The 27800-nt window shown below is 41.1% G+C and overlaps 1 protein-coding gene across 1 annotated transcript in view; it reads left to right on the top strand.

Annotated features, from left to right (window-relative positions):
• Positions 1-27800, top strand: part of LOC132958416 (neuroligin-1-like) — a 155979-nt gene that overhangs the window by 37009 nt on the left and 91170 nt on the right. The window contains exon 2 of the mRNA XM_061031233.1: positions 655-1712. Coding sequence (XP_060887216.1) covers positions 1178-1712 — 535 coding nt within the window. The 5' untranslated portion in view covers positions 655-1177. The remainder of the gene's footprint in view (positions 1-654; positions 1713-27800) is intronic.

The raw sequence follows: 27800 nt of genomic DNA, 5'->3' as shown, positions 1-27800 counted from the left end.
AGTTCAGGTTTTGGGCTATGGGTTAGGAGAAGAGGGTACTTTGGGACTTTTATTATAGGTCTGTAACTGGGCTTAAGTTCCTTTATTGGAGATCTGGCGAGTTTCACACCCATCTACGGCCTTGACCTTTTCCCCCTGATTTCCTGCTTTGTTCCATAAAAGGTCAAACCACTTCCTACACCTGCACTGAGCGTTTGGCATTTACAACATAATCACATCACAATATCCAGTTTATGCTGAATGCCTGTGGCTCATGCGTCGTATTGCCGCTGGCAGTGTGCATCCAAGTCTGTGGCTCTCTCCCAGAATAATCCCCACTCCTGAGCACCGAGTGTCTCTGGAGGGCACTCCTCGTTAAGGGTTGGGTATTGAATTAAACTGTCACACTCCACCACAACCACCAAACATCTGTCCCCATGCATACTGATACACCTTGCTTGTGTAGCTTGTCGAGCAACGTTGCCGACTGTCATGTGCTATGAATAGACGTCATGTTCCTCTTTAATTGACTGATGTGTGTGCAGATGGGTTAGACAGAAAATGCCCTTCTGCTTCTTGTTTTGATCTTCTGAAATGAAAGTGAAAATAAGCAATAATAAATTAAGAGATGTAATTTGCTCTTATTAGATTGTGTTTTTTTCTTCTGTGTTGCAGGGAACGACTTTGAACTGGACGACACTCCTGCTACCACTGCACTGCTACTCCTGCCTCTGCTGCTGAACATGGCGGTCCGCTCGCCTCGGATTTATGGAAAGCCTCGTTACTGACTGGCATGTCTACCTTCTGAGAAGTGGGACTTGAAGATGGTATCTTTACAGTGCTATTCATCATTGCAGTGGTTGTTGACAGGACCCTTTTGAAGAATATACTTCCATTTGGTGAGGAATATTTTTCCCAGATTTGCCTCACAAGCTTAAGGGAACTGATGGCTCATTCATTTCCACCGGATGGTTTGCACTGCCAGAATTTTAAAAAGGATCATTAGTATCCTCGACCCCCCCCCCGTCTGCTCCGGAGTTATCGACCTGCTTATGTCTCTGGGTGAATGGGATTTTAGTGTGATTGTGTGTCTGTGTTTGCATCTGCATGGCGTAAGTAAGAAATAGAAAATAAGATTTTTTTTACTTGGAAAGGACAAGACAGGACGCAAACAAGTCGCAGAAAAGGAGTAGCAGCTATGTGCCAGTGGAGGCACCATTTGAGGACTGGGTGTTCGCTTCTTCAGACGGCAAAGAACAGGAGCACGGTGATGGAATACTTGGGGCTTGGCTCCTTTGGCGCTTGCCGGTGGGTGTCCTCTCTACTATGGTTGGGGCTGCTGTTGCTGCAGGCGTGTCCGGCTGCCGTGTTGGCTCAGAAACTTGACGAGAATGACCCAGTGGTCACCACCGTCTATGGCAGGCTGCGCGGCGTTAAGAAGGAGCTCAACAATGAGATCCTGGGCCCTGTCGTGCAGTTTCTGGGTGTTCCTTATGCTGCCCCTCCAACAGGCGAGCGCCGCTTTCAACCACCTGAGCCACCAGTGTCCTGGCCGGAGATCCGCAATGCCACACACTTTGCCCCGGTGTGCCCTCAGAGCATTGTGGAGGGCCGCCTGCCGGATGTGATGCTGCCAGTGTGGTTCACAAACAGCATCGATGTGGTGACTTCATACGTCCAGGACCAGAGCGAGGACTGCCTCTATCTTAACATCTATGTGCCCACTGAGGATGGTGAGTTAGCCTGCGGGCCCTGGGCAGGATGATTGTAAAGGGGGGGGGGGGGGGGGGGGGGGCAGGGTAGAGGGAAATGAGCCCACATCCTTCTGGTAGAGAGAGGAGTGTGTCGTCGGGGTGTGTTTTATGAGAGTGTTTTTCTGTCTCTGTCCCTGTCTGTGTAAATAGAGGGAAAGCATGACCTTGTGCATGTTTAATGTGCATGACACTGCTTATAGTACATGAGTGTGTGATAGTGGATCTGTGAAAGAGAAAGTGTTGTGCATGTGAGTGTGAGTGGCCTCCATTCAGGCTAATCTATCCCCTTCTAATCCCACTCCACAGCTGTCGCAATCTCCTTCCATTTTCCATCCTTTTTAAACTCTCCTCCTCCACATCCTTGTAGATCCTTTAACTCCTTCTCCTCTTATCCTCTTTCGTTTCCCTCTTTTCCCTCCTTCACTTGATTTTCTCTCGCCCTCTCCCCTCACTCAAGTCCATAGCTCATTTTAGCCTATTGTGATCCACCACGATGGCTACAGTTCATTAAACAAGACAGTCATTGTCAAGATCATCACCGATTGATTTGGTCGACTGGCTGGCAGACTGATAGACTGAATACTGCACTGATTGAGCTGGTGTGATTCATTCTTTCCCTCTGTCTTTATGTCTCTTCTTTCCTTCCTCTCTAGTCTCTTTTCAGTCAATCACCTGTAGTGTGTTTGAATTAATGTGTGTGTGTGTGTGTGTGTGTGTGTGTGTGTGTGCATGCCAGCTCCTGTGTGCGTTGTGCGTCCAGGGGCTCCATGTTATTCTTTAGTCTTTTATTCATTTTACAGTCAAAAGAATATCCAAGGAATGTGCCAGGAAACCGGGCAAGAAAATATGTAGACAAGGAGGTATGTATGATCTGACCAAAACTTATACAATGCAACAGAAAGAGGAAACAGCCTGAAAATACAAGGAACATGAGAAGAAATGTTTGGTGCAGAAGAGAGCCATGGTGACATCAAGGTCTATGAATTATTCAGGTCTTAACTCTGGATTCTGCAGGGTTTTTAAGAATGATTAACAAAAAGGAAAGGACCTTTTACAATCCATCTAGAAGGCTCTTTGAGCCCACATTTAAAAAAAAAAAAACAATGTCCAAAAACCCAAACAGTCCTAATGGAGATCGGAAAGGACTAGATACCCTGCAGATAGCTGCCGCTTTATGCAACTTAAACCCTGATTTGGCCAAATAACTTGTAGACCTTGTGATGGTGGGATAATTAGTGAGATAGTGTTGCACCACACTCGCTGGTTCATTGATTTGTGCTTCCAATGGTCAGCAAGATTGGGCGCTTTGATTGGCTGCCAGATGAGGGGTCAAAAGGCATATAGTAATGATAGCTGATGTGGGAGAAGATAACAGCATATTAGATCAGGCACACTGTTCCAAACACACACACACACACACACACACACACACACACACACACACACACACACACAAGAACACACACTCACAGTGATGTAGTTGTATGCAGTGTTAAACAAGATGAGTTCAGGCTGGACCTTGACTGTGTAATCTCCATTAAAAGGAAGCAGAGTTGTGTTCAGGTTGGCTCAGGCCACTGTATCAAGCACTGTTTCATCAAGATAATGCCCTCCTTCTCCTCCTACTCTCTGTCTTTCTCTGCTCTGTCTCTCAGCCTATCCCTCTTTGTGTGTACTAGTGTTTGTGTGCCTGTGTGTGTGCGTGTGTGTGCGTGTGTGTGTGTGATAGAGAGAGAGACAGATGCTGACAGTGTCCTTGATAAGGTCTGGGTGTTAATGTCATTGTCTTGGCAGCAGCCTGTATTATCACTTAGCGTACATTCCGGCTCTTCTTCTTACACCGATATAAGCTCGCACCTCGCCGCTCCTCCTCGTCTCCTTCCCTGTCTTCCTCTCCTCATCAGTGTTGCACTCACAGATACACAGAGGAGAGATGCTTTTTAAACTGGGAGATTATGAGCTTACTTGTTAGTCACACAGCACTGAGAGTCTTAATTACAAAACCAAGACCCAGACAATATGCTGTGGATTTTTCTTTTTGCAGAAAAGGGAGATTAGGTTCATAAATCAATGTTTCACGAGAATGAAAATGGTGGATCCGTTGCTGTGTAACGGTAGAAGGCGGCTTCCTTGGTGTCTGGCTTGTGTTTGCATCAGGTGGGTTTAAGAAAAGTTAATTGATTCTTTCAAAATGTCAAGGAACTGTTCTCTTAATGTTATATAAACAATACTGCTGCTCCAAAAGTGTAGCACTTAATTAGGGAACGCTCGGTGCAGTTTGTCTGCTTTTCTAGACTGTAGTCTGGGATAACTTACCTAAAGCAAACAATTACTTTAAATATATCTAAGTGCAAGCGTTTACTGGAGTTTCTTTATTAAAAACTGCTCTGTCAGACAAATTATTTTGTTTCACTTGTAACTAAATAAACCTAGAAGCTCAGTATAATCATTATAGAAAGTTAACACATTAAAGAACCAGAGTTAGAGAAACACAAAGACTGTAAATGCTCTTACAGGAGTAAGGAGTATGATGTGCCCATATAGGCAATGATCCTCACAGTTTTCTGGCACACATTAATCAAACTGCTAAAGATTCAATGTTTGACATTAGTGAATGAGATGAGTAAAAAAAAAAACGTTTGAAGTTGGGTTGTATATGGTGTATTAGCCACAGATGATGCTGGTTAGCTCGGCCCGTCAGCGCCACAACACTGAAGCTAGGCTATACATCGCTGCAGACGAAGCCATTTGTAGCACATAATTAAGCTAAATTTAAGAATAACATTTGAAAAAAACTATGTCGGGATAAGTGTATACGCTATGTAGGGATAATTCTGAGCACGGCAACAAGCTGCTTTTTGTCTTGGCTCTTATTTCCCCACACAACCAAACACATCAACAATCAACATCATCTCGTCAACACGCACCTATGAGGAGTTTTTAGCTGAAACAGCAGAAAAACTTTTGCATCTACAGGACAAGGTCAGCAAAGAGTTAAGTTAAGACTTTTTGTCCACAGGGCACACCAAAATTAACACAATGCAAAAGTTCCTCACAGGAGCTTCAAATAAAAGTCCACATATATACTGTCATGTTCATCCTATGGTCTCTTAGTTTGCTTCTTGCATGGTGTTTTTGGCTCCTATGAGGCGTACGGTGAAGTGTTATGCTCTTTACAGTGTCGAGTGGGAAATTTGAGGTGTGTGGAAATTAATTCCTGGTTTATCTGCTCTAGTGTGCTGCCATTGGATACTGGGAAAATAAAGGTTTTCTTTCATGCTCACTGTGGGTCAGGAATGGTAAGTGAGGTGATTGGAGTGTTGGAGGGGTTAGTTTTCCTTAGGTAGAGTGGTGAGTTGTTTCTATGTGAGTTTGAGATTGTTGCATTGTTGGTATTCCTTATAAAGTACCTCATATTCTTGTATCAAGCCCAGAGAGTGCTGAGTTGTGGAATGACTTGGATTGGACTTGTGTAAATCAGTGTACTTCTAGTGATGAAAGACACAACATAAAACTCAAAGTACTTGGTCTTCCCCCATCCCCCAATGAGTTGGATTGGCCCCATCTTTGGTGTTGAGTGTTGAGAAACAGTCTTGGTGTCAGTTATGATGGAGAGTCTGTCTTCTAATACAGTTTTTTAATACTCATTGATAAAATGCTCATGGTTATCCAGGTTGGTCGGTTTCAAATTTAGCAACAGGTGGCTGCCATCTTGGATCTTGCAACGGTCTCATTGCATCTTGTGCTCACATACAGAAAATAATTGAATAAGATGGGTTTCTAGTTGTTTCTCAATCCTTCATTGCATTTGCCCCAAGAGTGTAAATCAGTGAAAGTAACATGTTCAGTGAATCCAGCATTCTTTAGATTTAAAGAGACAGAACCCATTTTCGGTGGATGCTTTCCAAAGTTCAGCCATTACCAATAAGAGAGTACAACGTGTACTCTTTGGTGAACGGTGTGAGTGGGCATGCCATGGTGAGTGGGTTTTTCACGGATGTGAGCAGCCACAGTGACTCATTTGGTAGCAGGGTTCGGTTTGGAAAAAATAGGCAGCGGGGAGGAAAATGAATCATGATCAATCAATTGAACTGTGTTCTGTCTTTTCACACTCAGTGTGAGTAGCGGAACAGTTAAGAGTGTGTATTATTTGTTAGAAATAAAGAATTCTATGAAGGGAAACGGGTGTCCTTGAGCTGGAAGTGCAGAATCTTAATGAGTGAATATGTGGAAGTTTAGAATCCTTGGGGAGGAAACTATGCAACCAATGTCCCCGAAAACTTTAAGATCCAAATGTATGCATTCTTAAAGGGCCACAAACAGCAGTGGGAGACTTATGCAAATTCTCTTTGACACTTATTTTGATGTCTAAGGACATTGGTTTTTCTTCAACGTACCTGTGCACAGTAACCAAGCTAGAGTCAATTGAAGTGACACAAGGTTTGAGCAAGGCACGGGGGAACAAACGAGATGTAGGATCAGCCAGAAAAGGCTGACGACCAGTAACAAGAGCAAAAAAGGACAAACACAAAGTGAGTACAGTTTTCAAAGAACCAAACAGAAGATCAGTGGTGAATGTGACTGAGGTAGAGTGTAAGTGCTCTCGGGCTCAGCTCTTTTGTCTGCTTCAGGACTATTGTACCGTCCTTTGCCATGCTGGTTCAAAGAAGTCTTCTGTGGTTGAAAGTAGTGTCTTTGATGTGTCTGGGACAGAGTACGGTCATTAAGTTATCACATGCTGGGATAGCGGTCTCTGTAATGAGATCAGACCAAGCAGCGCTGCGGTTGGTCGTCTCTCTCCCTGCAGCCTGCATTCACAACTCATTTTTTAAATCGCAGTAAATGCAACGGAGACACACAGAGGACACACTGTTACTTTTTAACTATTTTTTGTTCAGTCATCAAACGGATGCTTTAAAGATGAAAAAAAATGAGATCTTTGCCATGAGTGGAAATCATTCCTGCAAATTTAAAACTTTTGTAGATCCCATGTTTCAGATTAGGGCGATAACTGAACTCCTAAATAGTGTGAGAAATAATAAGGAAAAAATACTGAGGGAGCTATAACTTGTTGAATGACATATTTTTAACAATGGGTGCATTTTAAAGGCCTTTGGATTTAATGTTGTTAAATTATTCACTTTATGGTTTGTAATGGTTTGTATTCCTGAAGTCATTCACGCTGGAGTTGTTCTGTTTCACTGCATCTCGTTTGTTTGTGTAGGCTCTCAATAGAGCTGCTTGTGAATTGATTGACAGGCGATTGATTTAGAAACTATCCTGAGAGTAAATTATCTCTCCAGCCAGAGAGATCTGCTGCTTTGGGCTTCTCCAATATGACGATTTGGATTGTTTGTCCAAAAAGGAACACTGACATGAAGAACAACTCTTGGAAAATGTGAATGGCATGTTTTCCTTTTTTTCTGACATGATCTACAGAAAACAATCTTGGGGTGCTGGTGGCGCAGTGGTTAGTGCGCACGCCAGCTTGGAGGCTGTAGTCTTCCAAGCGGTTCAAATCCGACCTGTGGCTCCTCTCCTCTCATGTCATCCCAACTCTCTCACTCCCTGATTTCTGACTCTATCCACTGTCATATCTCTCGAATAAAGGCACAAAAAGCCAGAAAAAAATCTTTAAAAGAAAACAATCTACATTTTTTCCAATTGCCAGTCCAGTTATAAATATTTTACTTTTCATACTTGCAAACCTTTGTGAACAAATTGATATCAATCAAGCAATAAGTTCTCTATTTGTACAGAACCAATTCATAACCCTGTACATTACCTGCTCAGCTTTACTCTTTGTGATATAACTTATAAAGATCAAACATGAATCCACCATGAGAAAACATGTTGCTACCTATACCAAAGTAACAGTGGCAAGGAAAAACTTGTGTGTTTGAAACTTTGAGCAGAACCCGGTTTGTGATGGCAAACCGAGGAAGCAAATATGACGGGTAAAATGTTTGGCATTAGTGGCTACAAACTGGAAATATTAGAAAGAAAAGTGCGGCAGATATGTTGAGCAGCACAGCAGAAACTGAGGTCATTGACAGTGAACCCAGCACATGTGCAAGAAGGGATGTTAGCAGTGCCGGTGACGCTTCAGCACCCACTAACAACAAACGACGCAAAATAGTCTTGAGTCCAAAATATGACTAGAGTCACATCCATGGTATGTGGTCAAAAATAAACATTATGCATATCAGGAATAAAATGGCCTCCTGTGTAAACTTTGTATGTATGTTGTATGTATTTCCATGTTGGCCATAATGGTGGTACCAAATATTTTCTGTGGTGGTACTTGTTAAAAGTTTGAGAACCACTGAAATTACACATTCATCCCCTGCAGTATTTAATCGGACAAACCAATGAGTACCATATAGATGTACTGATAGTGATTTATAGTTGTTTTTCTCCTTTCTTGTTCATTCTTCATTTGCGCTTTCTCTGTTTTTCTTTAACCCAAAGCTGACCGCAGTAGTGGTCAGTCCTCAACTCCACAGGTTGTCAAAAGGCATTATGGGTAACAGGAAAAAACGAAGCTGATGCAGAAGTACATGCAAGAGGGTAAAGGAAAGTCGTTTTAACAGAATTGATAACACTTCCAAAAAAAGCCCTAGCAAATATATTAAGCCTGACAACCCTAAAGTATCAGGATAGAAACCGTGTCAAAATGTCAGAGTTGAACAGTTCATGGTTTCCCAGTCAGTGTAGCTGCTCGTCAGAACGTTGTTCTTTTTTTTTCAGCAGGGTATTTTAAACTTTGGTGTCACTTCAGTGTCTTACATACGCCTCATGATATGACATTTTAGGAGAGACTGGCAAAATTCAGTTCAACTAAAAATGGTCTGCTTTGTGAAAACAAGCCTTCAGCTGAGCTGCATGGGAGCAGAAGGTCAGAAGGGGAACGCATGAGTCCATAGACATGATATTTCCATCAGTGATGTCTGGCCTTGGCAAGACTTTAAAATAGACGTTTTTTACTGTTAGTGAAAGGATCAACTTTTAATACGTAAGGAAGACTTCAGTATATTTTTGATATCCCCTTACCCTAACCCTTACATGTAGTAATACTACCTGTACACAAACATGTACAAATAATGTACAAATGCAGAGTGAATTGGACTTTGCGGTCAACATGACATTGTTAATGAACAGATGTGAGAGTAGAAAACATGTTTCTTTTCGATTTTTAAATCCAATTGAAACAAGGCTGTTCATAAAAAAATCTCAAATAAATTTTCTTAACAGAAATCTCCAGCCCCATCTTCCTCCATTCTGACACCACTTTATTCAAGCCTAATCATTTTTTCTGCAAAATTAGCTCATGGTGCATTTTGCTTAGACATGGTTTTAGCATTTAGAATGTTTTGGTTATTTTAAGGACTCTTTGACCTCTTGTCTCTTGTTAGTAATAAAAGCTGTATCCACCATTCCTTAAAGTGCAGTGTCATCAGCAAACGTTGCAATAAAAGAGACAAATTTGACCCATTCTGCTATAATACACATTTTCAAAATCAGTTGAATTAAAACAAGATCAAACCTGATTAGTTTACTGTCTAATATCCAACTATATATGCTCATACTTAGAGTAACTGATCGTGTGCTTCATGGAACCAAATGCTCACACTTCAACCTTGTAGAATAAAAAAAAACTCTGTATTAGGTGTTTGTATAATTGGTTGGTTCTGGTGGTTGGATGTGGTATTTAGATTCAGGGGTGGATCCAGTGGTTGGATCTTAGGGTGGATCCAGGGGTTGATCCAGTGGTGGATCCAGGAGTGTATCCAGTGGTTGGCCTATATCCAGTGGTTGGCCTAAATAGAATAGCCAATTGCATTTCAGTGAAGCACATTTCCTTTGGTCATTCGTACTTTTAATTTTGACTTATGACATCCATCTTCTTTTTGAGCCCTTGAAGAATTAAGCAAAGAATAATTATCAGTTGTGTGATGTTTTCAATTAGAAATGATGTTTATCTGAACAAGAATGTTAAATATTTTAAATATATGTGATAAGTGGAAATACAAAGGGAAACAAATTATTTCTGTTTGTATGGTAAATGGACTTGTGCTTGTATAGCGCTTTTCTAGTCTTCTGGTGTCACACATAAACGTTCACACACTGATGGCAGAGGCTGCTATGTAAAGTGACCATTAGAATGAACTAATCCCATTCATACACATTCACTCTCCACTGATGAAGCAGCGGGAGCTACTTGGGGTTAAGTGTCTTGCCCAAGGACACAAGGGACACGTAGCTGCAGGAGCTGGGGATCGAAACCCCCGACCTTCTGGTTGAGAAACGACTGACTCTACCAATGAACCACAGCCGCCCTGTTTATGTGAGCACAAAAACGTCATGCATAAGTCAATGCCCTAGTTTGGCCACTGCAGTTGAAAAAGTCTGGCTCTGCCCCTGGTTGGAACTCCCATCATGTTTAGAAGATGTTCAATCAAGAAATTGGCTTTTAAACTCACAGTAGGACATTTAATGGCAAACTAGGCCATTTCCCAGTGTACAAACTGTCTAATATCTCAAATACTACTTGAACATATTTCAACATGTTGCATTATTCTGGATTTTCTATGAGCTGTCTCCCACTCCAGAGGGGTTCAGAATAAAAGCGCCATTGTTCATATGAATTTCATCAAGATGCAGGAAACTTCACACACAGTGAATTTTTCCCCTTTCCCTTCAAAACTCCCCCCACTCGCTCATCATCTTCTTTTTTCTTCATGTGTCTCTTTCTTCCCATCAGTCTTGATCTCGCTCTGCACAGGTTGGCCTTTTCCCTCGCGTCTTTCTCCGTCTCTATATCTGTCCTGACCTATTCACCCTTCCACATCTCACTTTCTGTCTGTCCTTACCTCCTGCTCTTGTCTCTTTCCCTCTCTCTCTTATTCCTCTGGCTTTGTCCCAGTTTTGTAGTCGTTGAAGGAGGATCCTGTGGGAGGCGGCATGCACACACGTACACACAAAAACACACAAACAGAGTGGAGGAAATAGCCAGGCAGGAATAGGCATGGTCATGTTTGTGTTTGGGTCTCCCTTGAGGGTCTCTGTCACCTCCACTCAGAACTTAACTTCTCTGTACTGGTGTTTCTTCTAGTACTGTAGCGGGTGTGTTCTTGTATATGTATGTCAGGATCTAGATGGCTATATGGATTTAGTCATGTGTGCATGTGTCAGATGAATCATAAGTCTTGCTCTGTCTGACGGGGTTTTGTGTCAAAGCCTGGCTGAATATCTGTGATGGCTCTTGGGCAGGTGGTTGACTTTTCATTCTCAGCCGAGCCTCTCACGGACCTTCTGTATGATTTTGAACTAAGTGTAGGCGCATGACGATGGAGAGATAGAGAAGATGACAACATGTAATGTAACCCAAGCCAAATCCCTCTAACTAAAGTAACTAAGTGTTGACATCCACCTTGTATCGCACAGAAAACATTATCTCCTAATTAGTTAATTATTCCAAGGACACCCTGAAGCAAAATCACTGTGATGTGTATTCTTCGCAGTTCGCCCATCACCATGTGATAGAGGAAGCCTACCCTGACATCCCCCCATTGAGGGTACAAATTGTCTGAAAGTGTTCCCTTCATAGAAAGAACAGGACATCCTGGACCTGAAAGTTTCTGCATACAAAGAAAAAGAAAATGATAATCCCAAACTGTTCTGTACAACTTCTATAACCAATTTGCAGTCATTAGACAGTTACAGTATAAATGTACAAATACATTTTTTAATCTATAATTTATTATTTGTAGCGCTAAGTCACAACAAAAGTTATTTCACGAGCCACATAAATTGATACAATCTGGACCAGTGGGTCCCAACCTCTTTTCTTTGGAGCCCCCCCCCCCCCCTTACCTGTATCTAAGAAAAGCTGAAGTAATTAACTAAGAGTTCCCCTCAATAATTTCCTAATGACTGCTTATTGATAGTATTTTAGGAAGTTGTTGAACATGAATGAATTATGGCCTACTAGCTGTAGATTATGGTCATGTAGAATAAGGTACTATTAAGTGCTCAATAATGACTAAAAAGCAGCCAGAATGCTATGCATTAGCATACTAGTAAGCAGCTAGGTAATAGGGAATATGGCGACCCTGATTTAAAGTGTTACCACAGCATGAGACACACTGGCAGACAGCAGAAGCTTTGAAGAGAAATATGGTGACCAGCACCAGAAATGCAAATAAAGATGAGAAAAAAAAAAAAAGAGTCAATGTCAAAACCAGTATCTAAACCAGAGGACACAATGGGAAAACTGGTTATCTATCTGGAGTATTTGGCAACACTGGATATTTAGCAGTACCTCTCTGGTTGTGAGTAAGAAGGTGATCAGTCCTACTCTTCACTTTGTATTAATAATTGGAAATAGGCTTTAACTGTTGTTTGTGCTACAAACTAATACGATTCTCAGAAACGATCTGAATAAAAGCAGTTTAATGACAACAATCTGTTTTCCAAACACAGATTAGATAAAATAAAATTATTGAAGCGATTTAAAAAAAGTAATTTAGGAAACTCGATGTGGAATAAAAAACATAATAATAAGAAATTAAATCTAAAGTAGACAAGTAGGCAATTATCTTGTTAATTATAGAGATTGGGACTTGGCAGAATCTCGCTGGAATGTTAAGAGACCAGAGAGCTGAAAGAGATATTTTGCCAAAAAAGCCACCATCCACCAAATCTCATGATTTTCTCTAACTGAAAGGTGATAACAGGCAAGACTCTACATAATCCTTATTTAAAAATAAACCTTTTTTACCTCTTTGAATGCTGTTATTTATTGGATCTCGCTTCTTCTTCCAATTCATAGCTTTCACATGACGACACATGCATATGGAACCGCCCACATGGCAGGTATTCGTTAGGTGGACACATTACGTCCAACAACCACTGACACATTCAGCTGAAAGTCACCAGATCACATGGTAACTCTTTAAACCTTAACACCAGAAAGGACTTAAATAAAAGCAGAAAGGATGTAAATATGTGTCGTTAATATATATGTTAAATTTAAAAAGCCTGTGCTGCAGTTCTAAAGTGTATTCAATGGTAGCCGCTACTTTCCTAGGCATTCATATCCTTCTTGCTGGTCACGTGCCTGAAAGCTATGAATATGTGAAAATGAAAAGACCTCCCATCACCTCACTTTGGATTGGAGAACATATTGTGAGTTACAATAACTGAATTAGGAGTAATAAGGACGTTACTGAGACTCGAGGGTTTGTGCTTTCTTTCATGAGAATGGACCAAATTTATAGGGCCATACTAAGAAAAGCTCATAATGTCCAACAACTTCCTAACTTACTGTTTATTAGCAGTAATCAGGAGGGGTGTGAGGACAAACTCTAAGTTAATGACCTGTTAGCTATAGATTATGGTAATTTAAACTTTACATTTTAACTTACTAATAATTGCTTAATAATGACTTATAAGCAGCCAGTATGCTACTAATTAGCATGTTAATGAGCAGCTAGTTAATGGAGAATATGGTGACCTTAATATAAAGTGTAACTAGATGTTACTAGACGTGTCAATGCCAAAACAGATAGAAAAACCCAATGTGTCACAGTTTGGGTGTTAAACAAACAAGTTAATACTCATTTTCTTTAGCAGACTTCTTCAAGATGGAACAAGGCTTCGACACACAAAATGAAAATGGGGAATCATCTTTTTTATTTTCTGTGGAGCATTCATTAATCACCATAAGCACAAAATAACAAAGCTATACACTTTTTACAAGCTTAGCAGAGCAGTACAGTGCATCCATTATACATGACACAACACACAGCATGGATAAGATCCCCATAAGTTTTGTAATACATTCTGAATTAAACAAGACACTCCAGTTAACCCTCATCCTATCTACATATTGACACACATAACTTCTGTGCTGGGTCCCCTGGGACTCCTAGAAAATAGTACTGCATGAGACAAGCATCATAGCAACATTTGAAAGGCTTTCTTTTGGAAAAAATTAGTATCCTGCAGAAATATTGGAAATCATTAATGATAGACAGTAGACAGTCTACTCTTCTGGTTCCTTTAAATTACAGATATAGCACATTACCCCCCCTATAGTGTAAAATACTATATATTTAGCCATTGCAGGTAAGACATATATAAATAGTTCCATCTCTTTCTAGCTCATCTTTAATAACATGAATACATCAGGGGAAAACTGACTGAGGCTCAGTGGTTGGTTATCTCCCAAACCGGAATGTCGGGAGTTCGATCCCCAGCTCCTGCAGCCACTTGTTCGATGTTTCCTTTGGAAAGACACTTAACCCACTTTGCTGCTTCCTCAGCGGCGTATAAATGGGAGATTAGTTACTTCTGATGGTAATCTGCCACCAGTGTGTGAATGGGAAGGTGTGACCTGTGGGGTTAAAGAACGCTTTGGTAGTTGGAAGAGGAGAAAAGAGCGATCCAAGCTCAAGTCCATTTACTGACAATGTCGTGAAAAATGTAAAATGAGATTGCACCTGAGGGTATGTCAAATAGTGCCTGTTTAAAAAGCCCAATTTGGGTATAAAACCCAGAAATGAAACCTTGAGTTGAGTTTTATGGCATGTTGCTTGCCTAGTGAGGGGAATGTCTGAAGACAGGGAAGCGTATGACCTTGGCTGCTTCTGTGAGCTTCTTTTCATCCTATTGTTTGTTCCTAATAGGTATACACACATCAACACCCATCCACCAAAACCCCAATCTGCACACAGCAACATGCGTGCAGCTCTGCTCAAGGTGACAGGTTTGATAGCTGCTCATACATATTCACAACACTTGCATTACAATAAATAAATAAGCCGCTTAATTTTTTTTTTCTTCTTCCCTGAATATTCAATGAAGGTTATTTGAACCTTGGCACACGACCAACACCAAGCCATGTAGCTCCACAAATTACAGCCGCTGCACAAAGAGGCAGGGATACTGATGTCATAACGTTGCTCCATTTCTGAGATTCATCCCACAAAGAAAAAGAAAACAATCTTTTATTCTCCGCTCCATCTTTTCCTTAGCGCTCCGCCGCTGCAGCCGTAGCAGGGACACATTTTGCCTCATGCATATTTCAGACGCAACACATTGTGAACAACGCAGATTGACACTGCGTGGTGAAAAGTAACAGCTTTTCGCATAGTTTCCATTTCACATCCAGTCATTATTTATGGGGACCCTTTCCAAAACGGCCATACAACTGTGTAATGCAGGAAGCTATTTGCTTCAATGATGATGGAGAGGCAGCTGTAAACTAACCGTAGGCAATAATGTTTGCCTCTGCATGCATACAGCAGGGGGAAAGGGGAACGAGAGCTATTGAATGAATTATAACGCTGCTTCTCTTGTACCGCATTCTTGTTTTGATCATTATAATCATAAGGTGAATTGTGTTTTTTGCTGTCTCCGAGTCAGCACTGGGCCGTAATAGAGAAAAGTTACACCTAGAATAGAAAAAGAGAGAATGTGGAAGACAGAGGAGCGGAGGTGTGAATTAGAAATGAGAAAATTAAGAATATTAAAGACTAAGGAGCGGCAGTAGCTCAGTCTGTTGGGACTTGGGTTGGGAATCGGAGGGTCGCCGGTTAAAATCCAACTGCTCGGGCAGCCCCTCATTCTGATATCTCTCCATCAGTGCATGACCATAACTATGTAGGTTCTCAGTTATCCAGGTCATGGTACATTCCAAGGTAATGACCAAACCCTATCAGATACAGCATCACTACACAGATACATGTGTGGAAGAAATCAAAGTAAAGCATGTATAAAAGCTCAAAATGTTTCGGGACATCAATAGAAAATAAATAGTGTCAAAGAACTGAACAAATGATGATCTGACACTAGTGACCACTTAGCACCATCAACTCTGCAAAAACATATCAAGAAATCTCTCTCAAGTGGCAGTGAAGCCACGCAAAATCGAAATTATGATCTCCACACTTAACTGAATTCTCTCTTTTGATCCAGCTATTTTGGGATGCAAGAGAATATTTTGTCGAACAGCCTCCTCCAGTAGCTGTTAATTATTTAGCTGGCTACTGTGCATGCTAATGATCTTGTGTTTGGGGCTTGTCTAGTTCATGCGTAAGCAACTTTTGCATCATCTCGGAAGCACTGAAGTGTACTTGATACTGAGCACACAGAGCTGAACGAGCTACCCGTGTTCTCACCAGGACGCAGTAACTAAACCAAAGAGCTAATTGGTTAGACAGTCTGCACGCTTCCCCACGACTAACTCCAAGAAAGTCGAGCATGCTGCACCATGGTGTGCAGCAGTGCAGTCAGGATGAAAGAAATCAACCGGCAACTCTAAACATAGAATCCTTTTATGTACCTTTTTACTATGCAAGCTGTTTTTACCCAACATGCATCGGAACAGCCTGCTGAGATCTGAAACCTGGTTAAGATATCTTATTTTCTTCTGCACACGATAGTTATTTTGTTAATTGGTTTATTTACAGATACCAGAAGGCATCGTCCCAAGTAGGCGTTATAGGAGCTAAGTGGGATACTGCAGCCCCCCCTCCAGCAAGCTTGTATACTAGTCTGGTACAGGGGACTATGAAATCTGCTGTTAGGGGGGGCTGCCAAGTCCCTTTAATTATGCTGTGATGTTAAATTGGGTATGGAGGGATAGAGCAGACTGCACACTGTATAGCTGGCCTCATGCCCAGGTCCAATGTTCCCATATAAACATACATACTACCACTGCTTCCCAATCCTTAACAGGACTTGTTGGCATAGTTAAAGGACTAACATAGCTCATCTAACTTATTTTACAGTTTGGTGAATTAAAGAATGTGAAAAAGAAAGTAATCTTTAATTAACTAAGCAAACTCCATAACTTTGTTTGTGTATTTCTGTCTACACTAAATCCCTAATTATCCATTGCTGTCTTCTTAGAAACACCCAGCTACTGGACTGGCAGATGTGTATGTGTTTCATGTTTAGAAGTGTCATTTTATCATTGTCTTTCTCTGCACGTTCACAATGTAGGTGTGTTTGCGAGTGTGTGCGTGGAAAGGTAAATGGACAAGGTGATGCCTGGCCAGATGGTGTGTATGTTGGAAGCTCAACACAGAAACCAAGGAGTCACCTTGGCTTGGTAATGAGACAGAGTATGTGGTTGGTGCAGTGGGGTGATTACAGAAATACAGAAAACCCAATGAGTAGTGCATGCATCGGTGCACAGTGCTGGAGGGTCTTGGGAGTCTTTTTACATAGTCCTCTTGGTTTGGTGTGTAGAGATGGTCTGTTAACCAGTGATGGCTGGTCAATAGAGGGCACTAGGGTGCCACACACCCATCCACCCACTCACTCACCTCCAGGAGAATGACAGACCTTCACTGGATACAGCTCTATACACAATTTTATAAGGGAAAGTAAATTATGTTTTATTGAAAAATCTACAATAAAAAAGTAGATTAAAGAGTTCTACATGTCTAAAGTTACTGATAGGTGACGTGTCTGGGCCTTCATTGACTCTTTAAAAGTTGCATATGCACTTTTGCTCTTCTTCAATACAAGAGATAGGAGCTTCTCAGGCTCTGCAAAATGCACTCCTGAACACATACAGACAACAACCGTAGAGGAGGCACCAGAGGGACACGTCCCACGAGCTGAGACATAAAGAGCCAATCATGTAGTGTCACTTGATACGAGCATTGTCTGTTTATAAAGATGGATCAGAGCAGCAGACCAGACTCATGAGTCACGAGTATGTTACTGTGTTGTTAGGAAACATAATGCATGTTAGTACGAGCGCATATGGTGTTTGTTGAGTATGTTAAGAAAAATGTATCGTTTTCTCAGTTAAAATGATTTGGATGCTAATTTTGTTAGCCACATAACAGCATTTTCCAGTTTGTTTTAGCATCAAGCTAACAAACTAAGCTATATATGCGGTCCAACTGTGAGAAATTGTGCCCATCCTGGAGAAGAATACAACAGCTGTCACTGCTGTTAACCCCTTTTTGAGTGTCCAGGGCATAGTGTGATTTGAAAGCACCATAATGAGTGGTGCATGATACTCCTAGTGACCTAGATGCTAAAATAAGTCCTACAAATATTTTTCATAAAGATATTAGTCAAGTGTCTTTTTCTACACAAAAAAGCCACGTCCATAATGTCTATTACTGCCTATGGCAGGATTTTATTTGTAACTTATTTGGCGATTGTTAGAACTTGTAGTCTTTATTAGCCTTCAATTTAAGATTTTTTTGTCTCTTCCGGTCTCTTTCTCTACCTTCACCTACAAATAGTTGAAATGCTGTGGCTCAGTGGTAGAGAGGGTCGTCTCTCACTAGGAAGGTCGGGGGTTCGATCAACCATGTGTCGGATGTGTCCGTGGGCAAGACACTTAACCCAGAGTAGATTCCACTGCTTTGTCAACAGCATATGAATGTGTATGAATGGGATTAGTTAATACTGATGGTCACCTTACATAGCAACCTCTGCTATCAGTGTGTGAATGTGTAGGCGTGACCTGTGGTGTAAAAAGTATACAAGCTCAATTCCATTACATTGAATGTCTGGAATAATCTTTGGAAAAATAATTGGAAGAAAATCAACAGTTCAACAACCTTTACCTTTTAGAAAATAGCAATATATTGTCTGTATAGTTATGGTTCGAGTACTGTCACCGGCACTATTCAATATTGTTAAATGTGATTGTGATTGAAAAAGTGCTGATGTATATTAATTTAAGCTATCTCATATCAGATAAACCTTCAGCTGGAGTGCACATGAATGAGCGGTAATGCTGTCAAGTGTCCTTCATTTGTGTCACTGCCACTCAATAAGGCTTTTTGAAAACTGATTAGTTTTACTGTGAAAGGATCAGCAGCCTCCACCCGGCAATCACACAGCGTGTCACTTCTCACTGTATGATTATTCAACTGAAGACTTTTTTTTCATACAGTACATGTGAGAGCATTTTATTGGATGAGGTGTTTAATTCCCTCCATGTTCACCATCAGTGCTCTTCCTCCGCTCTCTGTTTGCCGTTGACACACAATATGAGGTGATGACAAGTCGTTGGCTCCATCCAAAATGGTCTCATCCGTAATTATTTAAGTGCTGCAATAACAAATACAGAAGAATGACAGAACAGCTTATTGCCACAATGAGAAGTAATGAGATGTAATTTGCTGTCGCACTACTACATAAATCACCCAAAGCCCTGCAGTCATATTCACTCCAACGGTGCTCTGCAGGTGACCAGCCCTGACATTTAAAAGGTAAATGGACTTGAGCTTGTATAGCTCTAGTCTTCTGACGACTCAAAGCACTTTTACACTGCATGTCACGCCTACACATTCACACACTGATGGCAGAGGTTGTTATGTAAAATGACAGTCAGAAGTAACTAATCCCATTCATACACATTCTTACGCGGCTGACGACGCAGCAGGACCAACCTGGGCTAAGTGACTTGCAGACTCTACAAACTGAGCCACAGCTGCCCACTTTTTTCTTCTTTCTTGTTTCTCTTTCTTTAAGCCTAATCATTTTACCCTGTACAGTTATACTTAGTTTTAACCAAGCTGCAACCTCTGGTGTTATAAAACTAAATAGATGTTGAAGTGTCAAATCCTGCATTTCATGGAGGGTCTGCTTAAGGCTGGCTCCAAGAGCCCATGAAGTCACATACACACCCTATTCAAAAAAGCCTGTTTTTACAGCAGAAATTCACATTTACTGCCGGGTTCAAAAGGCGGGACATGATTGACAGGCGGGCGCAGTGTAACAGTTTGTAAAGAGGCTTAAAACCCGCCTCTACTTCAGCTCTCAGCCTGTAGTTAGGTAGACTGTAAGTTAGGGTGAGACAGGATTTTCAGCATGGAGACCGCCATCGATGGGACTCCAAAGCCCCCTGCAGGAATAGATGGGTGACATCATTCAGGCTTCGTCCATTAGTATTTACATTCTGTTGTTTTAACATCTATACATGTATGTATCTTGACTTGTTTTTTTTTTTTAATTTCACTGATGAGCCCAGATGTTCGTTTGACTTAATTATAATGGATACTCAAGCATCCATAGAATAACAAGAGTTTTAATGAACAAATCATCACACATTTCTTTTGTATCTTTCCTGAAGTCAAAACCTGAAAAAGAGAATACAGAACCACGTCTTGGATGACAGCATTGTATTAGCATGAAAACAATTAAATACAGTCACTGTTTCAAAACATGAATATACAAGTGCTGGCAGAAACCCACAGGAATAAAAATACAAGATTAAATAAACTCAATCCTAATTGTAAGGGGCGGGAAGTGAGTCATATTATGATAATTGCAATCAGCTTCCTTTGTCAGCTTTAAAAAAACATGACTGCATGACTGTTATGGGGCTAACACCCCACAGCTAAATGCTATCCTAGTGCCTAACGCTAAGGCCGGTGAGCCCGTAACTTAATGCCTCTCCTTACGTGTTGCGTAAACGTGAGTGTGTATCCTGCCTTACCTGGATGTGTGTGCAACTGTCCTGTCTGTTTAAGGGGTGCGTGTAGGTGACTCACCAGCTCACTCGGACAGCCCGATCCACGGAGCCACTTGGGTACGATCTCCTCCGCCAGCCCTCTCTTTCATATCAGTTTAGTTCATGTGTAAAACGCACCCGTGAAGTGTTGAAACAAAAACAAACGTTGCTTCAGATTCAGTCTCTCAGGTGTCTGCGTCCTCGCGTCTTCCTCGAGGCGTCTCTTCGACTCGAAAACCAATTTCCGCCGGCTCCTCCGCAGGTGCTGCTAGTGAAGATTACAGAGACAGAGACACCACGCCCCCCTCAGGTGTGTCATCAGTACTGACCCTGCTTCTCCCCCTACCAACCACGCCTACCGCTAAAGACACTGAGGTGAATCCTTAGATGCATTATCATAACAATGACCCAGTAGACTATACCAAAGGATGGCTCAAATAAAATCATTCAGGTTGTCTGACAGCTGACGGAGGAAGCAGTGAAGAGAATGGGCGTCAGTCGATTGAATTTATTTTGCATGGGATGTCTCTTAATCTTTTAGAAGCACGAAAGTTGTCTCTAAGTAAAAGTGTATCGCAACAGTGATGAAATAAGCACAGTGCTGTGGCCAGATGAAAGCGGCCTTATAATAAAGTTTATTATGAATACAAGTTACTGTTCCATTGGTTTTTAATAGTGCTGAAGAGCTCTGATAGTATTCCCAACAGTGATTGTTTCACTGAAGCTTATTGCATTTATATTGCATCACAACACAACATGAGGCCATTTTGTAAATAGAAAATATACTTACTGAGCAGATGATTGCATACAAAAAAAGAGTACCGCCCATTGGCAGAGAAAGTATCTTATAAAGAATAAAAGTTTTACTATAAGTCGTTATTCACTGTTAAGGACTATTAAGGCAGTTATAGCTCGATTAGGCCCTTTAACTGGACTATTGTCCTTGTGTACAAACACCCGGAGAGAAATGATTTATTGATGAAAGTACAGTATGTCCGACTCTGTTACGGGAGGTGGTGATATGCCCCCTTTCAGCTGGTAACTATTGGACCTTCTTCTATTTGATCTTGCTAACAAGTTAGCAAACAGGTTTTATGTTGCACAGTGAAAACAATGACAACTTTACAGCTCTGTACATCCATACATCCTGTACGCTTTGCTTTTGGTACAAATCTGAGGAAATCCATACCTCTAGCTTATGGTCTAAACCAAAGGTAGATGAAATGCGGGTTCTGCTATGTTGTTCTATTTCCGGGTCAAAGCCATGCTGTGGAGCATGTGAGGAACACTGGTGCCAGTTTGAGGTTAAGTTGAAGTTCATACATGCTAGAGTAAATTAATCCCCAACGCGGATGTGTCAGTTAAACTTTGAGAAATTAGACTTTGTATGATTTCAGTCGGACTGACATGTGTCACTGCATTTCTTAAATCCAGTTTTAGTCAGACCAAGACATCTTTCTCATACTGCATGCGCTGAGTGTTACAGCACACGTCCATTATTTTTACCCGTGTCTGTTTATTTAAGCATTGACCTTAAACACCAATCACGGGTTGGTGGCGTATCAGCCCGCTCTTTTTCACCAATCAATCAAGTACCAACACCTTGTTCTGACCTTCAGCATTTTCATCAGATGTTCAATGTAAACTCTTCTGCCGAGACATTAATGTGCTTAGTGACGTAGTCTGTAGACCATTGGAGGCTGCTTCTGGTGGTGATCTGAAGTGATTGATGGGTTAAAATTTACAACAACTAATTTGAGGAGACCAGCTCTTGTGTCCATTTTGACGCCAAAGTCAATCTTTGTTTTGTATTTAGCATAAAACTACTATGACTTCTTATGAGTATGATCAAATGTCACCAGTTGATGGCGTCAGCACGATATGAATATAATCGCCCAAATTGGTGACATCTCCATCTCTGTTGTCATTTTTTACAGTTGAAGTCCATGGATGTACTCCATCCTTGATAGCTTACCTTGGGTTAAGGTTATGGTCTTCAGTTTTAGATTGTATCTGACCTCAGGTGCCTTCTGATATTTCAAATTTATAACAAATGTCTTATGCTGACCATTTTACAGCGACGACCACCACTAGATCATAAAGAGGTCAAGTTAAGCCACTTCAGGCGCTCTTATTGGTCAGGATTTCAATCATCTTCTTCTTCAGTGTATATTTGTAATAACCCCCAAATGTGCTTCCTCTCTCTTCCTCCCTCCCTTGACCTGTCTTTCTGTCTTCATCAATTTCTCCAGAGAAATTTCTGAGGAAGTCGACATCATTAACCACCTTGACTCATGTGCTGCTGGGCTTTAATGTTTAATTTCACACCAAACGAGGGGAGGAGGACAGGGAGGAGGAGGAGGAGGAGGTAGATGGAAGAGGGTAGATGAACACAGGGGTGGATATGTTTGTTAATTTTATGTGTTTCAGGGTGTGCTCGCGTGTGTGTTTGTGTGAAATCATCCCAAACCTAACTATAAATCCTTCATGGCTCGTACTCCCTGAGCAGCAGCACCAAGCATAATTTGAGTTTGTGTGTGCAGGGTATGTGTGTGTGTGGGTGTGTGTGTGTGGGTGGGCATTTGTGTACATATGCTCATTATTGTAAATCCTGTAATTAGCCTCACCAGTGCATTCAGTTGGTGGCTCTAATTGGACTCTTTAACCCGCTGCCATTCAAATGTCTCATTGTACAACACACAAAGGTGCTGGAAAATACACTCACACAAACTACACACAGTGTATTATCAAAGCTTGGAGGCATTGTCTGTAGATGTGTGTGTTCCCATACACACACACACACACATTATGAAGGGCTCACTCAAAGATAAATAGCCTCATGGACCCTTGTGCTCAAAGATAATGCACTAAATATTCACTCATTGCCAGTAACACTCACCCTCACACACACATACACATGCACACACACACTCACAACCATTTTGCTTAGAATGCCGTATCGAACAGTGTGTGTGTGTTTGTTTGTCAGTGACTGTGTGTGGATGTGTCAGCACATTGACACCTCAGAGCCTCAGATACCCGGCTGTCAATAACTCATCACTTCTTTCATTAAGCATATTGGCAGCCGGTCGAATAGGTTGCATGTGCTTGTGTGAGTGTGAATGTGAGAGTGGTCTTCTGTTCCTGCTGGTTCAGTGACTCTGTCTGTGCTGTTTTTCATTTTATTCTAGGCCCATTTAACCAATAAGCTTCAGTGAGTGTGTGTGTGCATGCATGTGTGTGTGTATGTGTGTTTTATAAAACCCCACACGGATGGGAAAGTAACACCTAGGAGTGAGTCATCGTGCGATATTGTGTATGTCCATGGTGACAGGTTAAAGCAAAGATGATGGATTATAAGTCATAATGTGTGTGTGTGTCCAGATGGGGTGTTGACATTTGCGGAGGAGTTGGTGTATTAAGAGACTATTGATGGATGTTATTTCAAAGGGAAAAAGCAGAGGCTTGGGAAAAGACAAAACATAAGCTAACAGCAACGAGCAGGAGATAAAACAGAGAGGCGGTGACAAATATATACGTAAGACCATGTTATACCATTTTTTAAGAAAGACCCTTTTTGTGTTTAATCTGCATATTTATCCCCAGCAGTGTTCAAGTTTCCACTCCGCTTGCCTTGCACATCTGTGTACGTAGGTGCTTATTGCACAGTACACAGGTGGGAAGCGAGCTGTTAACAGGTGGGGAAGCTTGGTTTGTATGAGTCACTGGAAAGAGATGTTGGTGAGAGATGAATCTTAAATGTTCCTCTCAGGACCATCTCATGAAAAAAGGATTCACCAGGATTTACAGGTGAATTTTTTTACAACAGCCGCTTAACTGAAAGTTTTCCACTTTGAAGCGATTTGGTGAATTTAAAAAAAAGTAGCCGATGTTAGTAAGCTGAGACGCTGTCATCGAAGAGCTTCAACTAGCTTTACATTTCTCATGGTATTGTGTTAGCGTTGAGCAATAAGACAACTTGGTTTTACAACACATTGTTTTTAATAAGCTGACTACAGAGCCATAAATGTGTGAACGAACTGTTTGCAATGTTTCTGCTCATCAAGGCCAGCAACATGACAGACATCAACATTGAGTGGGGGTAAGATAGACACTATCTTCTGTAAGCTTTTTATTTTATTTTTATAAATGATGAAATGAGAATTAGATTACATTAGAAAATAAATATTGATTTTGAAATGGTTGGCTCTATAGCCTTTCATGAAATGAGCTAACTAAGCTGTTATTAGTCACATTAAACTGAAAGTGCACACTGATGGTAACGTGAGCCAAGGAGAACGGACTCACTAGAATCGACCTTGACAGAAGTAACCGGACTTCTCTCTGTGGATGGTATGATTGCACTTAGTCCCCCAGAGTCTGTGATAAGAGCCTGGTCCATAGCAATGTCCTGTTTTTTTTTTTTTTTCAATTTTTACAACCGTCTGATATCCAGGTTAGCAAACCGTTGCTTTGTTTGATGGGTCAATGGAATGATGAATAGATACATAAATGGATGGATAGATAAAAGGCACTAGCAGCTAGGCTCAGCTCGTTTGAAGCTATTTATTAACCTCACCTATTTAGTATTTAGTGTAGCACCAAATACATGTTTCTAACAAGCAGGTGCACTTATAGACGCCCACACAGTGTGTCATCAAGAGCTTCCATTTTAGGATGTTTTTCTCTCTGCTTCATCATTATGAAGAGACGAGACTAGCTCTGCAAAAAATATTGGCATTGAACCTGAAAAAAGAAACATCCATCAAACCCTGACAAAAGCCGGCTGGGGAAAATGGTTTTGTTGCCTGAAAACAACCTTTGTGTTGTTCCTTTTTGTGATCTTATTTTTCCCTCTTATACATCTATTTCCCCAGAATTACTAACAAGGCCTGTTGCATGCTGCAAGCGTAATATCCCCAAGGAGCCAGAGCTCGGCTGCTCAGGTCATTGTACGGTGTCTAAAAATCACAGGGCGAGTTTCTCCTCATGGCTGAAAAGCTGACACTTTCACAGTGCCTCAAGGTTTTTCCTCTGACGGTAGCGATATGTTGATGCCACGAGGGAAATGCTGTGGATGGACTGTCGCTGCACAGGCTGTCAGCGACTCACGGACTGTCATGTAGGTAGAAAGAAAACAAGTAAAAAAAGAGGCAAGAGAGCAAGGTAAATATCGGGAGGAGTACCGGCAGGAAAAAAGGGCTCAAAATACTTAACAATTGGCTCAAATAATGCTGTAAAATATTTTCCCATCAATCATGCATACTATATATACAATTACAGTAAGTAACAGTCCCCAGTGCTAAGCTAACAAATGCAAAATGCTACATGTACCTTTCCTCCCCCCCGTAGCATATGTTGTAGGTGTCAAAGATGTGCGTGATTGTATGTGTTTCCTATGGATACAGCACATCTCGCTGTCAGCTCGGTCCAAAGATATGGAGTTACATTCTAAATTCAGGTTAAAAGCCTTGGCAAGCATACATAGATTTACATAAGTGCATGCAGAAGCTGGAAACATCTATAGCTGCTGCTTTCATAAATGTTGCCAGGACTGCCTGCCTGTATAGGCGTTCAGCTGCATGGTGTTTAAACCAACAGCATATGGTAGTGTTATATTACGTACCCAAATCCCCTAATTCCTGTAATGTAAAACTAAATCATTTTTTAAGTTTTCTTTGTAAGAGTTCTTTTAGATTGCAATCCAAACACAAGTACCTAGAAATGAAAGTGTACCCTGCCTCCTTAAAGTTAGATTGTAGGCTTTATATGTATGTTGTTGTGACAAGTTGTAGGATTATCTCATCAAAGTCAAGCATACACATTTCCACTCTATTTTAAGAAAAAAACACTCAGGTTATAATAAAAGTCAATTGTGAATTGTATTCAATATTATAATATCAGGTCTAAAGTCTCTTAAGACACAGATTCTATATTAAACATCAACTTTAAATCAACAATATGCAGGGATTTGATTTGAGTGCAACTGCACTGCCATGATGTCTTTGGGCTAAAAAGCTACATTAGAGAGAGTACATTTTTTTGCTAGTTGAGATAGAAGATCAAGGAAAGAGACAACTTTTTGGCATAAGATGGATTTATTAAGATTGAGTTGGATGACTTTCTGCACCCGGTAAAGATGCTCAACTTGAGACAACGATGACACTGATAATGATACAGCCTAACGCCATGGCGTGATCTGTTATGAATATTAACAGCATGGATGTACACTCTGCTTCCCGCTCTCTCGGTGTCTCTCTCTCTGTTTTCATCTTCTTAGCTTCATCTGTCACCGTATACACAGACGGGCTAACTGGCTGCTTTTTATATTATGCTTGTGCCATAAAGCAGTGACCGGGCTGCGATGTAGACATGGCAGAGACACAATTCCCTGATGAAAGTGATTAATCCAACCTTTGAAACCAATATTTGAAGGTGGAAAAGTCACATAGTGTTGCTTTAAATGTTGAATCAGGCTGTGGTCACTTGAAGTTTAAAGTATCCACCCCATTTACCAGACAGTAAGCGAAACAAGTTGTCTCTCACCATGTTTCATGTCAATATATTTATATCTTGAGAGGTATGTTGATAACAACTTTTCCTCATTACGATAATAGAAAACATAATTGATCAGCATCCTTCAAAATGTGCAGTTGCAACAGTATAAAAGTGATTTCTAGGAGGCGGGGCTGAAGGAGAATAAGATCAATTGAATTGAACAGACGGAACTTTTTGATAGAAGTTGCTGTTGCACTCTTTAGGGGAAGCAGGCTGATGACTTATTCATGTGTCTTTTATGTTTGCCTGTGCGCTCTCAGTGTCCCTTCCATCAGTCCCATGTGTCACGTCTTTCTAGTTTTCCCCCCATGTGCTTCAAGATTAGGTGCATCCACCAGTTAATGTAGCACATCAATAAATCTATATGGAAGAATCCCGGGAGCAGAGGGAGTGGGAGAGGGTGAAGGAGATGGAGCTTAGAAAGAGAGGGAAGAAGCATCAATCCCCTACATCCTAAGCTTCTTGCATCTCGCACCATTTACCACCAATGTCTTTGAAGTCGTCAGAACTTCAGATTTGTCGTCACCTAACCATATCATACCACTTTACTGTTAACACATGCTGTACTTTGTCTCTTACCATATCGTCCTCTTCCTCACGTTAGTGAAGAATGCTGTTGTGATATAGTTGGAAGCTGAAGAACAAGACAGAAAAAAGTAGGAGCAAATCCATGCTTTCCTTGTTTGGCTGAAAAAGAGCACCATGTGTATAAAACACACATGCATGTGCAAACAACTACAGACTCTACATACTGCAGGTGATGCACAGATTAAAGTAGAAACCAACATTATGTGTCTTGGAAAGGTGTTGATCCACCACAAGTCTCCAGAGTGCTTTCAGTTCTCACATATCAGGCAGAAGGCTTTGTCTGCTCTAAGGTTGTCATATTTAAATTTGCACATAGTAACATAAATCATGATAACATACTATAATGTTTATTTCAAGGTCTGTAGGTAAAACTGTGTGAACTCACTCAAAGATATAAGGCTTCTTATTCAGCTACCCCTCTA

The sequence above is a fragment of the Labrus mixtus genome, chromosome 3, assembly GCF_963584025.1.
Source record: "Labrus mixtus chromosome 3, fLabMix1.1, whole genome shotgun sequence".
Taxonomy (NCBI): domain Eukaryota; kingdom Metazoa; phylum Chordata; class Actinopteri; order Labriformes; family Labridae; genus Labrus; species Labrus mixtus.
The sequence above is the reverse complement of the archived record's forward strand: the minus strand, read 5'-3'. Positions and strand labels throughout refer to the sequence as shown.